Source organism: Montipora capricornis, chromosome 13 (assembly GCF_036669925.1).
Source record: "Montipora capricornis isolate CH-2021 chromosome 13, ASM3666992v2, whole genome shotgun sequence".
Classification (NCBI taxonomy): domain Eukaryota; kingdom Metazoa; phylum Cnidaria; class Anthozoa; order Scleractinia; family Acroporidae; genus Montipora; species Montipora capricornis.
Window position 1 is genome coordinate 24,892,679 of NC_090895.1, and position 12,500 is coordinate 24,905,178.

At 42.4% G+C, this 12,500-nt stretch overlaps 1 protein-coding gene across 2 annotated transcripts in view; it reads right to left on the bottom strand.

Annotated features, from left to right (window-relative positions):
* LOC138030229 (putative glycerol kinase 5) overlaps window positions 1-12,500 on the bottom strand; it is a 29,540-nt gene that overhangs the window by 1,929 nt on the left and 15,111 nt on the right. For both annotated transcript variants that reach the window (XM_068878119.1, XM_068878120.1), the window contains 7 exons: window positions 8,915-9,019; window positions 8,718-8,768; window positions 7,198-7,241; window positions 5,834-5,937; window positions 4,854-4,916; window positions 3,492-3,625; window positions 1-1,004 (listed from right to left, as the gene is read on the bottom strand). The exon at window positions 1-1,004 is cut by the window's left edge and continues 1,929 nt beyond it. In XM_068878119.1, coding sequence (XP_068734220.1) covers window positions 853-1,004; window positions 3,492-3,625; window positions 4,854-4,916; window positions 5,834-5,937; window positions 7,198-7,241; window positions 8,718-8,768; window positions 8,915-9,019 — 653 coding nt within the window. In that variant the 3' untranslated portion in view covers window positions 1-852. The remainder of the gene's footprint in view (window positions 1,005-3,491; window positions 3,626-4,853; window positions 4,917-5,833; window positions 5,938-7,197; window positions 7,242-8,717; window positions 8,769-8,914; window positions 9,020-12,500) is intronic.

The following is a 12,500-nucleotide window of genomic DNA, read 5'->3' on the forward strand; positions in this document are numbered from 1 at the left end:
TGGTAACCTAGTAATTCACATATAACGAAAGTCCCTTTGTGAAGAATCAATCCTTGTAAAATCCACAATTTGTTGACATTACTGAAACTGGCTCGAGTCTCCTTTGAAAAACTACTTTTTACTGTCGCTGATTTCGAGTAGGAGTAGCACTTTCGACAGTAAGGAAGAGAAATACGTTCAATACTTTTTAAACAACTATGCAAAAAAGTTGATGACGTAAGTGTGGTACTCAACTCATTTCCATTCCTTGCTCGGTCGTATGAAAAAACAATGGCAGGTTCTTTTTTCGGAAATGGTTATAAAAGTTGTTATTATATCTCTCAGATAGTACGCGCGCTGTAATTGGCTAAATTAGCGGGCCGTATTCTACAGTACGGCCCGCTGTACAGCCCGCTGTACAGCCCGCTAAATTTAAAATTTCGACAAAACATCATCTAGCGAGTTTTTCATGTCATTTCTGTTGCATAAACTTGTACTGAAAACTGTTTGAATCTTGCAAGCAACTATTTCAAACTTAACAGCCAAGAAGATTTAGTTTTTGGGATTTTGGCACGGCATTCTTTGTGGCAGTTGAACCTTCCGCTTCACTTTGACTAGTTTCCTTGCCCGCGCGCCGGTTAACCTCAGAGATATAATAAATATCTTACAAACCGAGTTTTCTCGGTCTGTACTGTAAGTTACGGATCCTCGTTTTTTCCCGTTGATTTATGGCCCGCGCGGATAAATCAACGGGAAAAAACTCGGTCCGTAACTTACAGTACGGACCTCGAACTCGGTTAGTAAGAGGTATTTAATAAAAGAGCAGAAACTTATTGTAGCGAAAGGGTTTGTCGATGTGCTGGGCACTATCGTTTAGTCCCATTTATACCAATTTCCGCTCCGGCGGACCGCTTCTTTCCATTCATCAAACGACTTGATATATTTGTCTCTGATGGACGCTTTCGGCTGAAATAAGCCCTGGGAACAACGGATGGCTTTCAACTCATCACGTGACTTCCACACGCCTAAAAAGTGGATATTTAACAGTTAGACTAAAAACCAGTGCTGTAAATCCTTGCGGGTGGACTCGATCCGATCGACTTGTGTCTACCCGACTTTTTCTACTCTCCCAATTCGCTGCGAATATTATAAATAGGGACTAGAGATCCTTTAGCAACGAACTTTTCTGCCAATACCGCGAACCGCGAACCTCGGGAAATCACGTGATCTTTTCCTTGCCGTCTCGTTTGCAGGCTGCGGTTCGAGTTTCAACCTCAAGATACCGCTCTTGCCTTAAGTGATTTACGACAGCGTTTTAAAGCCAGGGATCAATCAGACCTCCCGTTTGACCATATCAGTCATGTTGTTACATCTGTTTTCTATCTATTGGGAACTATTTTGAAGATCAAATGATCAAATGAGAATTTGAGCTGTTTGATTTGAGAGCAGTTGTAGCAATGAAAAATCCAAGATATGGATAACAGGAACGGCTTGCTAAAGTTCAAAATGGAGTTAACCTCTAACGGCAAACGACTAACCGCAAACCGCTGTTTGCGGTTTACGGTATACCCCGAAAACTTCACTCCAAAATATAACGCTGCAAAGTGATTTTCTTTCCACCCCTCTCACGTCGCACAGTATTCGCGATGTATCCTCTGAATCCCCAACCTTAAGATTTTTTTACTTTGCAGAGAGCCTTCTAATCACTTTGCAGCAATAAAAAGTGGCGGTCACCGGTCAAATTAAGCGTTTTAAGACAAAACATAGGGTGTATTTAGATGGCTCCTCTGTTGCTATGGCAACCTATTATGTCACGATAACAATTGCATCTTGTTGAGCAAAAAGTGCTGTTTCATACGGTAACATAACATTGCGGTTACATAAAACAGTTGTGTAGAATCAACCCTTGAAAACAGTATATAATATAGTTTGACAGTAAAGTGTGTAACTGTATAGTTGTAAGCATAGTTAATCGAGGGACTGGTTATGAAACCTTAAAACCTTTCAAAAGCGAGAACAATAGGGCCGTTTATACGAGAGAAAATAAGCCGCGGCTAACTCTGGCCGCAGCTTACTTAAGCCGCGAAAGGAACTATTTATACGAGTATAAACTCCGCGGCCAGGATAAGCCGCGGCTTGAGAAAGCCGTGAACGTAGATTTTGTACCATTTATACGGGGTGTTCGGGGCTTACGTAAGCCGCGGCCAGAGTTAGCCGCGGCTTATTTTCTCTCGTATAAACGGTCCTAATGTTGTCGCAATCGATGTTGGATTGACCGTGTCAGTGTACAATCTTTTGTTGTCGCTTTGCACGGGTTAACAAATTATAGTTGCGCATAATTTAATCGAAAGATTTGATTGGTTATATTCTCGAAAAAGGATGTGTTTTGTGCACCGTCAAGGCCAAGAATAAAAAACATGAAACAGAAAGACTTGTCGAGTTTCATAACTATCTCCATGCATTAACTATGTTGTAAGTATCAAAATGGGTTTGAGCCTCCTTAGCAATAGACCTTATTCACAATAGCCGCCATGCTGGGTTTGCTATAATCATGCAAATTAGCAACACACTTCTGAGGGGCAAACAACACGAGTTCGAGAGGTTATAAAGGACATCTTAGCCACACAGATGATTTGTTTCACGCTCATTGAATGTTTATCACCTAAGTAGTAAAATAGAATGATTACACAAGTTTCTTCGATGTTTTTTTTTTAGTGAAAAGTGAGCAGATAACGAAGTAGAAAGTCAAAATGTCAAAGGCAATCAAAAGATATAAAATTATTATAGCGATATTTCTTGTTTACAAACATTGACGTCACATTTCTTTTGATATTGAAATTTGCCAACCACGGAACAAAAAAGTCATTGTTTCAACAGCCAATTAAGTTCTGGTTGGCATATTAATAGGGAGCTTAAGCAACGACAACTGCGACGGCAACGAGAACGTCATCTCAAAATATAGCTGTGCGTTATTTTAATCGCTTCGTGACTATTTCAACGTTTTTAATATGACAAGGGTGTGGTATTTCCTAAAGATGACACCAGTCGGAACGGCACTCAATTTTAGGAGAGAAAATGAAAATTTATCCTCAAGTGCTGACGTTCTTCATAAAACCAAAAACTTGGCTATTTCACGTTGTTGTTTTGCTGACGACGGCAACGAAATGGACAAAAGTGAAAAACGCACGTGCAGGGCGTGCAAAGCTATTGTTTTTACCCACTAAATATGCAAATTCGTGACGTTCTCGTTGCCGTCGCCGTTGTCGTTGCTTAAGCTCCTTATTAACAATGGGTGACGTAACGAGAAACATCGCTATATAAGGCACTTAATTCTAATTGCTAAAATGTACTTTTAGCAATGTTATTTCAATATTTCGACGAGCCGACTTACCGCAATTTGCCTTTTTTTTTATGTTTGCCCCTCAGCATAACACATGGCTAATTTGCATGACAATTTGAAAACCAACATGGCGGCTATCGTGAATAAGGCCTATTTGTGGGGGCTTACTCACCAGAAGCTAATCCTGCTAAAAACGCTGCACCCAGTGCGGACATCTCGGTTTGTGACGGTCGATCCAATGTCTGGCAGGTCATGCTGCTTACCAGCTCCAACACGAAATCATTGTTGGAGATACCACCACCAACCCTGCAAAATGAAACAGTCACAGGATTTAAAATGAGAACTCGGTGAGCGAAGCGAGGCGAGCGGAGGCCTGAGAAAGAGGCAGGGCATTGTGGTCTTCCCCGCCCCATTCTTCTCCTCGGATCAATAGGCCATTCCTGAGTTCAGATCCGCCTCCTCTTCAAAGCGAGTCTGGTGCAAAGTTTTGTGATGGTAATTAGTTCTACTTTACATATGAATGAAAACTAATTTACATAAGAAAAACTTCGCACTTAGACTCGCTTTGAAGAGGAGGCAGATATGAACTCGGAAATGGCCTATTCGCTCGCAGTCAACCTCGTTCCCAGGGTCAACGACAACGAAAATGGAGCCCCTGGGAACGAGGTTCGCTCGCAGTTAGTCTCAGTTACTTGCCTGTACCTGGTCCCTCGCTATGGCTAAAACGAAGACAAATTAAATAATGAATCCATCCCCTTTGTTTAACACACCCGGTTCGATCTGTGAAATCGAGTTCCAACAGAATTCTGAGGTTTCATTTACAGAATGCAAACCTGGTTCAGAAAAAACATAAGTTCTGTGTTCCTTGAAAGCAAAGCGTAATTCCTATGAATTACACCTCCACACTTATTTGGGTATTTTTTAATCCCTGACTTTTTCTTTGCGGAATCGCCTTCCGTCCACATGGATCCCGCGAACCGCAACTTTTTGAATCCGCTCTCAAGAGTGGAATGTTTTGAATCCGCAAAGAACTTGGAATCGTCTGGATGGTCGAATCCGGATACTTTCAAATCTCATGGCCTTACTAAATCAGATCCTGTCTTAACGGCGTAAATATTCAACATGGCCGCTGGACGAAATGCTATCGCTTCTCTTGGAAAAACCTTAAATAGCAATGACCACAACCAAGGTTTTCTGAGCCCGCGAGACTGAGCACCCCCAGCAAACCATTGTTTTAACGAAAACCGCTGGTCAGCAACCTGGTTCTGGTCATTGCTGTCTAAGGTCTTGCCTTCTCTTGTTGCCAACTCGCATACTGATCGCGCATGCTCTGTTGACAATAGTAACAGAGGAGTCCTGGAAACTAGAAAGAACCTGGATTCGCGTGGACCGGCAAATTCGATTTGAATCCGGGGCGATGGGGTGCAATCCGCGCACCGCGTTGGCAAATCCGCAGATTTGTTATCTGTTGCTGATTATGCTATAAAAGGCTCTTCTAACCTTCTAGTTTGTATATAATAATGTGAGAGCTTACTTGACCGAAGACATTAGCGGGATGTGCGTCTCTTCTGTTGCTGTTTCATACAATTGCGTAAACCTGTGGAAAGTCAGCGATTCGTTTTTTAAAGTGGTACTACGACCAAAAAAACAAAAAACGTGAAATGCAACGTGCATGCACGTGCGGCACGCATTTAGCTACGCTTCTTTGCCGTACTGCGCAAACAAAGCGAAATATCCAAATTTATGGTTTTGACGACAACATCAGCATACGACAATAGATCGTGCATTCTTTATCTTTGCTCCAAAACCGTTAAGACCCGGGCAAACAGTTTCAAAATTTTCCTCAACATCCGCTCGATTTTGTTGAACAACGATGTTAAAACCGTTTGCCTCACTCTCCCCCCCCCCCCCCACCCTTTCAACCGTGTTGAAAGATGTTGAATCGAAGTTGAATGAACTTAAAAGCGCTTAAACTTTGCTTCAACAACCATTCAACATTTCTTTTCGGTATGCGCGTGCGCACTAATCGGACTCCCAATGACGTATCCTTGGCCGTATCCATAATAACAACCGCGGCCGCAGCCTGGGACTGAATACCGGGCCTCTCGTGAAGCTTTGTTGACTCAAATGTTGATGATGTGTTGAAACTGTTCGCCAAACCCAGCAGTCAACATCGTTTAAGATCTTTCAACAAAATCGAACCGATGTTGAAGCAAATGTTACAAAATACTTCGCCCCAATTTAGCGAAGTGAACAAGATGTATTAAACGCGAAATTCTTAATATGGCGAAGTTTTATATGTTGAAGTGACGTTTTCGCTGGCGAAACCTATAGCTGTTTCTTAAGCTCCTTAATGACTGATTCACACTTCCTACCACAAGTAAAAGCAAGGGAGAATTTTAAATTGACAATGAACGAGTTCGACCTCGCAAACAAGTTAGTGCGGATCAGATGTGCGCAGCGCACTACTCCACTGACTTCCCTTTAGTCCAATCGCGCCCAAATTTCACTTACCTAAAGGCGATTGATTCTAGAATGGCTCGCATAACGTGAGCTTTGGATGTCGTGGATTTGATGCCCATCAAAGATACACAAGCCTTGTTGTCATTTATAGGAGCCTAGGAAAGAGATGCAAAAAATATTTATTTCTCAAATGTCGTCTTTGGTAAAAATAGGCCTCCTTGAGAGGTGTCTTTTACGAGTGTTCCGAGACCGAGTCGAACTAGCTCCGATGTTGCTCCGACGAGTCTCCTGTTGCTCGGTAGTGGAGCCCCCGAACCGACAACCGGAAGGTAATATGTTCGACTTTTGTTCGGAGCAATCGGATACTCTTCCGATTATTCCCGAGTAATACATCTCTTTATTTGCTTTCCAGGGATACCATTCACCACCTTCTTTGACACAATTGCGACAATAGATGGTTTTCAATCACGAGATGAGACGGCCATGGAGGTGCACAAAACAACAGAAAATCATGGCTCATGTTTTGCATAATAATCAGGAGCCCATCCTGGAGCGTGCAACTTCCATACAGCGTCTATGAAACGGCGTTTTCACAAGTAGGTTTATTTTTAGACTAGCTCTTCCCGCGAATTAGGTCAAAAAACAAAGTCAGTTACGGTTCGGTGACCCTATGACGTCAGCTTAATTTCTTGTAATTGGTCATCGGGCTCCTGTGGGAGTCTCATTAGCGGGAAATTCAATCTAAAAATAACCTTACTCGTGAAAACGCCGTTGCACAAGTATAGTTAAGTTGCACGCTCCGGGTGATGGGCTCCTGTAATAATATAGTCAGGTTCCCAAAAGAATTTTTTCTCTCTTGTCCTGTGCACCAACGCGGCTTCTCTGACGTCACGAGAAAACCATCTATTGGCCCCATATCATTAAATCAGCCACAGGAACCCCTAGACTGGATACATCTGGCTGCTGGAGCCACCACCTTCACCATGCAGCTGATCTTCAGCCTTTTATTTTACACGATGTATGAGAATGCTTCGAAAATTTCTCAGAATGATAACCAGTAGACACGTCCAAAATTTCCAGAGATTCGTAAAGAGATGTACAAAGCCATTATTCACACGCAGAGAGAAATTGTTTGTTTATAAAAATACGATCGTTTCAGGTGGTTTTCCCGATTAAGTCGTAGATATTGGATTTCTATTATCCGCAGTCGAATGTAACACGCAACCGCCACGCGAGCGTAGTCGCGCGTGGCACCTCAAGAACTTGCCCGCAGGTTGATTTGCAGTTTGTGTAAGAAGCTATTTTATTTAGCTGTTTCGCGAAAGATCTGGAGACCAATCCGCCTCCTTCAATTTCTTTTACTTTTGCTTTTCAATTAGCGGAAAAGAAGCTGGATAATTATTCGACAAATTAACCTGTAATCCGTTGAATGCAGGGACAAAATATACACCATCTGAACCTAAATAAGAAATAAAACCAATAATATTTCTTGTTAACGTGCAATCAAGCGACAGAACAAGCTGATTGTCCGGGAAACAACACGCCATTGCAGCCGAAAAAGGAGCTTGGGCCACAGGTTTGGCAGAAACTGGCTACTGGGAAAGTGGAATTGAAGCGAAGTTCGGGTTTTTTTGGGATTATCGTATCGTAGAAGTAGAAAACCGTTTTCCGTGGGTAAGATCGACCTTTTCAATCAGTTTTGAAGTTAGTTAAAGCGATTAGTAGCGTATAACGTTTTACCTGGCTTTTTAAAAAGAATAGGATTGGCTTCAGCTACTGGTAGGGATCACAGTACAAAAAGCGGAGAATTCTGGTAACTACTATTCCCAGGACGTTACATGGTTGTGTTTTTAAGCCAAAATCTCTTGAAAACGGTCGCTTTTCTTTTGAATGGAAAACCCGGTTGTTCGGGTGGTAAATCAAATGGGAGAGATTTTTCCACTGGAATGTGTTTGCTGAAATGATCAGAAAATCCTTTACCGTCTACTGCGTTCGACCAGTACTATGCATGCTCCTTGATGAATAAAAAACGGTGCCTACTTTTGTTATTGCGCATACGTTCTGCGCATCTCGAAACTATGCGAACAAAGCAGAACTTTGCGAGTGCTCTTGGTATCCAAAACGAAATTTGGGGTTACCCATGCATTTTTCAGAGATAATTAAGCTTCAATTTGGAAGAGAAAGCCACACATTGCTTTGTATTTTAAAGCTTTTCACAAATATTGTTGATTAATTATCTCTGAAAAGTGAGTGGTTACCCCCAATTTTCTTTTTGAATTTCGATAACACTTCGATAATACTCTTTTCCCTAGAAGGGTCTCAAATTGGTACGAATTCGTACCAACAATTACATAACAAAGTTCACTATTATAAAAGTGCCTATCAATACAACACACTTTTCCACTTAATTTATTCTCAGAAACCGTCCCAAAGACATCTTGGTTTTTTGGCTTGGAAAGACGGGAAAAGTGGTAATACTTTGACCCAAAAGCAAGCAATGAAGGGGAATGGGTTCGATACCGGGTTTGACGTCACAGACTGCTTTGCATTGAGACGACGATGTAAATATACTTTGTGACGTCAATCCGGTATCGAACCCATTCCCCTTCATTGCTCGGTTATTGATCAAAGAATGACCACTTTTCCCGTCTTACAAAGCCAAAAAATAAAGTGAAATTTCAATCAAAAGGTTCTAAAAAAACAAAACGATGTATTTGGGACGATTTCGGAGAATAAATAAAGTGGAACATGAAGTGTGTTCAGGTGATAGGCATTTTAACACGACCCAAAGTTCTATGGGTGAGTAAGCGGAGAACAGATAGAAGAAAAACCGTCTGCTTTCACTGAAAACTTGAACAGTCGGGCTTTCAATCTCAGGGAAGATAGAACTTAGGATATAGAGAAATGAGATTGGTTGTTAAAAATATCACCTTACTTTCGACTGAGAATGCAGTATCACTTGTTTTTGAGACATCGTCGTAGAAACCTGGGGAAAAAACGGTTAGGTTTACGAGGTGAAGTGTAAAGATAAAGAGTGAAAATTGATCATTCAGTACAGTGACAGTTAGAATTCTCCAGTGAACTGTTAGTTGTGACATTGACGTACGGTAAGAAAAAGAAAAAAGATCGCACCCATTTGTTTCGCCCACTCCATGGCAGTTCCACAGCCTGCAGCGTTTCCTTCCGCAAGATACACAGTTTCTCCTCCAATTTTCCAGCCAACGAGTGGGTACAAGCCTAACAAGGACAATGAGAATGCATGGAAAACTTTCCTTCTTTTTTTTTTTTATTCCGTGGTGTACATAACGTCGCCATAATCCTCCGGCACCAGGGCCGCATCTACTTCTCACGAAAACTGGGAGTTAAAAGGGAGTTTTACCAACGACAACGACAAAGCCACAAAGCAAGAACATCATTGTTAAAGCCTGGTTATCACTAGCGACGCAATCACAAGCATAAACGCAAGCACAAGACTGCTTACTTCACCGTGAAAGCGACGCAAGCATACGAACATGCACAAGCAAGGAAGATTTAAATTTTTCGTTTTTCCTCGTGCTTGCGCCTGTGCTTGCGTTGGCTTGGGACGTAACGCAAGCACAACGCAAGTTGTGATGTTCGTCCAATGAAAAAGATCCGTTGCAGATTCCACTCGCAACGCCGCGTTGTAACTTTCATTTATTTTCTTAACGATAAAATGATTCGTACACTTACAACCCTTTTTATTGGCTCTCGATTTGAATAAAAACAACCACTGAAATGAACAAATAGTACTATCGCGAATATTGTACTCGAACAAATCGCAATCGAAGCAAAAGCGCTATCGAACTACCATGCAAGAAAAAAACAATCGGAATAAAATCCAATTTACAAAAAAGGAGTGAGAGTGAGTAAAAATACATCCCCACGGTTGTATCTTAATATGACATAAAACAGATGCGTCGGATTCAGCTTACGCTTATGTAATGCTTACCATGTGAGGTCACATGTGATGTTCAGAGAACGTGGAACTTTTGAATCTTGTGCTTGCGTTATGGTTCGTTTTCACTTGACACGAATCTATTATGCTATTGGGCTTGTGCTAGTGTCGCTAGTGAAAACCGGGCTTTAACAAAGCTTTAATGGAACGAAAACTAAACGTGCTGCACGTGCAACACGAATTTCCGTGCATTTCTCTGCCGTATGCCACAAAACAACAACGTGAAATCACCAAATTTTGGGTTTGATGACAACGTGAGCATATAACAAAGAACCATTCATTTTCTGTTTTCACGCTAAAACCGTTCGTATTTATCCAGTTACTGGAAAGTTCGTCCGCATTGCACAAGGCGAACAAGTCTGACGGAATAATCGAGAAATACTTGCAATAGCGCTAAGTTATATTTTGGAGTGACGTTTCCGTTGACTTTAGGGAGTAGGGAGCTTTAGCAACGACGACGGGAACGGCAACGAGAACGTCACAAATTTGAATATTTAGTGTTCAAAAACAATACCTTTGTACGCCTTGCACGTGCGTTTTTCACTTTTGTCCATTTCGTTGCCGTCGTCAGCAAAAAGTCAAATTTGAGGTCTTAAGGAGAACGTCAGCACTTGATGATAAAGTTTCATTTTCTCCCCTAAATTAAGCGCAGTTCCGCCCAATGTCATTTTTGAGGAACTACCACACCCTTGTCATATTAAAAGGGTTGACATGTTTACGAAGTGATTACAATGACGCGAATTTATATTTTGAGATGACGTTCTCGGTGCCGTCGCCGTCGTCGTTGCTTAAGTTCCCTACTAGGGAGCTTACGAAACGACGACGCCGACGGCAACGACGACGCTACAAAACAATAGGTTTAAGGCCGGTTTACACGGTACGATTTGTCGGCCCGATCTGTCGGCCCGACAGTGTCGGGGCGCGAATCGTACGTGTATTTTGACACCCGATCTTAAGGCCGATTCGTGAAAACGAAATCGGCCCGATTCAGAAAATCTGTTGCAGTGCAACAGATTTTTGTCGAGTCGGGCCGACACTTTCAAAGAAGCCGACATGTCAATCAAAACTTTGAGAAAAGAGCATGCGTACCAAACAGAAGCAATCAAAATGGCGGACATGAAGACTCTGAAGAGGCCAAAGTCGCGCAGTTTCCAAGAGAAAGAAATCTCCCTGCTGATAGCGGAATGGATTGAATATCCGTGTCTATATGACAAGGGAAATAAAGAGTATCATGGCAAGAACAAAAGAGAGATTGCGAGAACGCATGTAGCCAAATCACTGAACGAACAACTTGGATATGACATAAGTTGGTGAAAAGCCCCGGCTTCGGTCCGATGCCAATTTTTCACCCAAGCACATCGTGTTTTCCTTCATCCTCTCTTTTTCATTCTTAATAATGCTGCAGCAAGTAACAGTAATGACGTTGTTGCTGCTGCTGTTGATGAATAAAGCGACCAAAAACCGTTGTGCTCGTCAGCCAAGTCGCCGTAGCATTCACTACGCATGCGGAGTAAAAACCGCTTTAAAAAGGAACGAGGGCTACTAGACATTCTTCACGTGGGGACTGACGTCGGGCCTTAAGATCGGGTGTCAAAATACACGTAAGATTCGCGCCCCGACACTGTCGGGCCGACAGATCGGGGCGACAAATCGTAGCGTGTAAACCGGCCTTTAGTGAGCAAAAACAATGGCTTTGCACGCTCTGCACGTGCATTTTACATTTTGGTACATTTCTTTGCCGTCATCTCCTAAATGACGACGTGAAATAACCAAATTTAAGGTTCTGTGGAGGACGTTAGCACACGACAATGAATTTCCAGTTCTCTCTCTACGCTTCCAACTCACTCATACCAGTTTAATTCCTCGACAGTTACTACACATTTTTAACGCGGAACTACATGAAATAGTTTCGTAGTGATATGAATAACGCGAACTCGTATTTTAAAATGAAGTCCTCGTTGCCGTCGCCGTCCTCGTTTCGTAAGCTCCTTAATGGTGACAATGGCGACGGCAACGAAAACGTCACAAATTTGCATATTTAGTGGGCAAAAACAAAAGCTTTGCACGCCCTGCACGTGCGTTTTTCATTTTTGTCCATTTGGTTGCCGTCTTCAGCAAAACAACAACGTGACACAGCCAAATTTGAGGTTTTATGAAGAACGTCAGCACTTGAGGATAATTTTTCATTTCCCCCCCTAAATTAAGTGCCTTTCTGACGAGGGTCACTTTTGAGGAACTACCACACTCTTATCATATTAAAAAAGGTTGTAATGGTCACGAAGCGATTAAAATAACGAAAATTTAGATTTTAAGATGACATTCTCGTTGCCGTCGCCGTTGTCCTTGCTTAAACTCCTTTGTCCCTAAAGGTCGGTACACACGAGGGAGCTTGCTCCCGCAGCACGCTCCTGTAACACGCTCCCGGAGCAAAGCTCCCTCGCCTGCACCAACGATTTCTAGCGAAAAAATATGTTGCGCAACAAAACTTTTGCTCCCGAGTTTTGCTCCCTCATATCAAACTGGTTTGATATGAGGGAGCAAGCTCCAGGGGCAAATCTGTTGCACGAGTCTGTTTCAGGAGCAAGCTCCCTCGTGTGTACTGAAATTTGCTTGCCGTGACATGACGTGTCTCCAGTTGGCCAATCAAATTGGCTTATTTTTTCATCCACAACAGTTCCCATGCCCCAATCGGGTTGTTTCATCATTCAGCTCCCTCGTCGTGTCCTTCGTGTGTACTGGTTG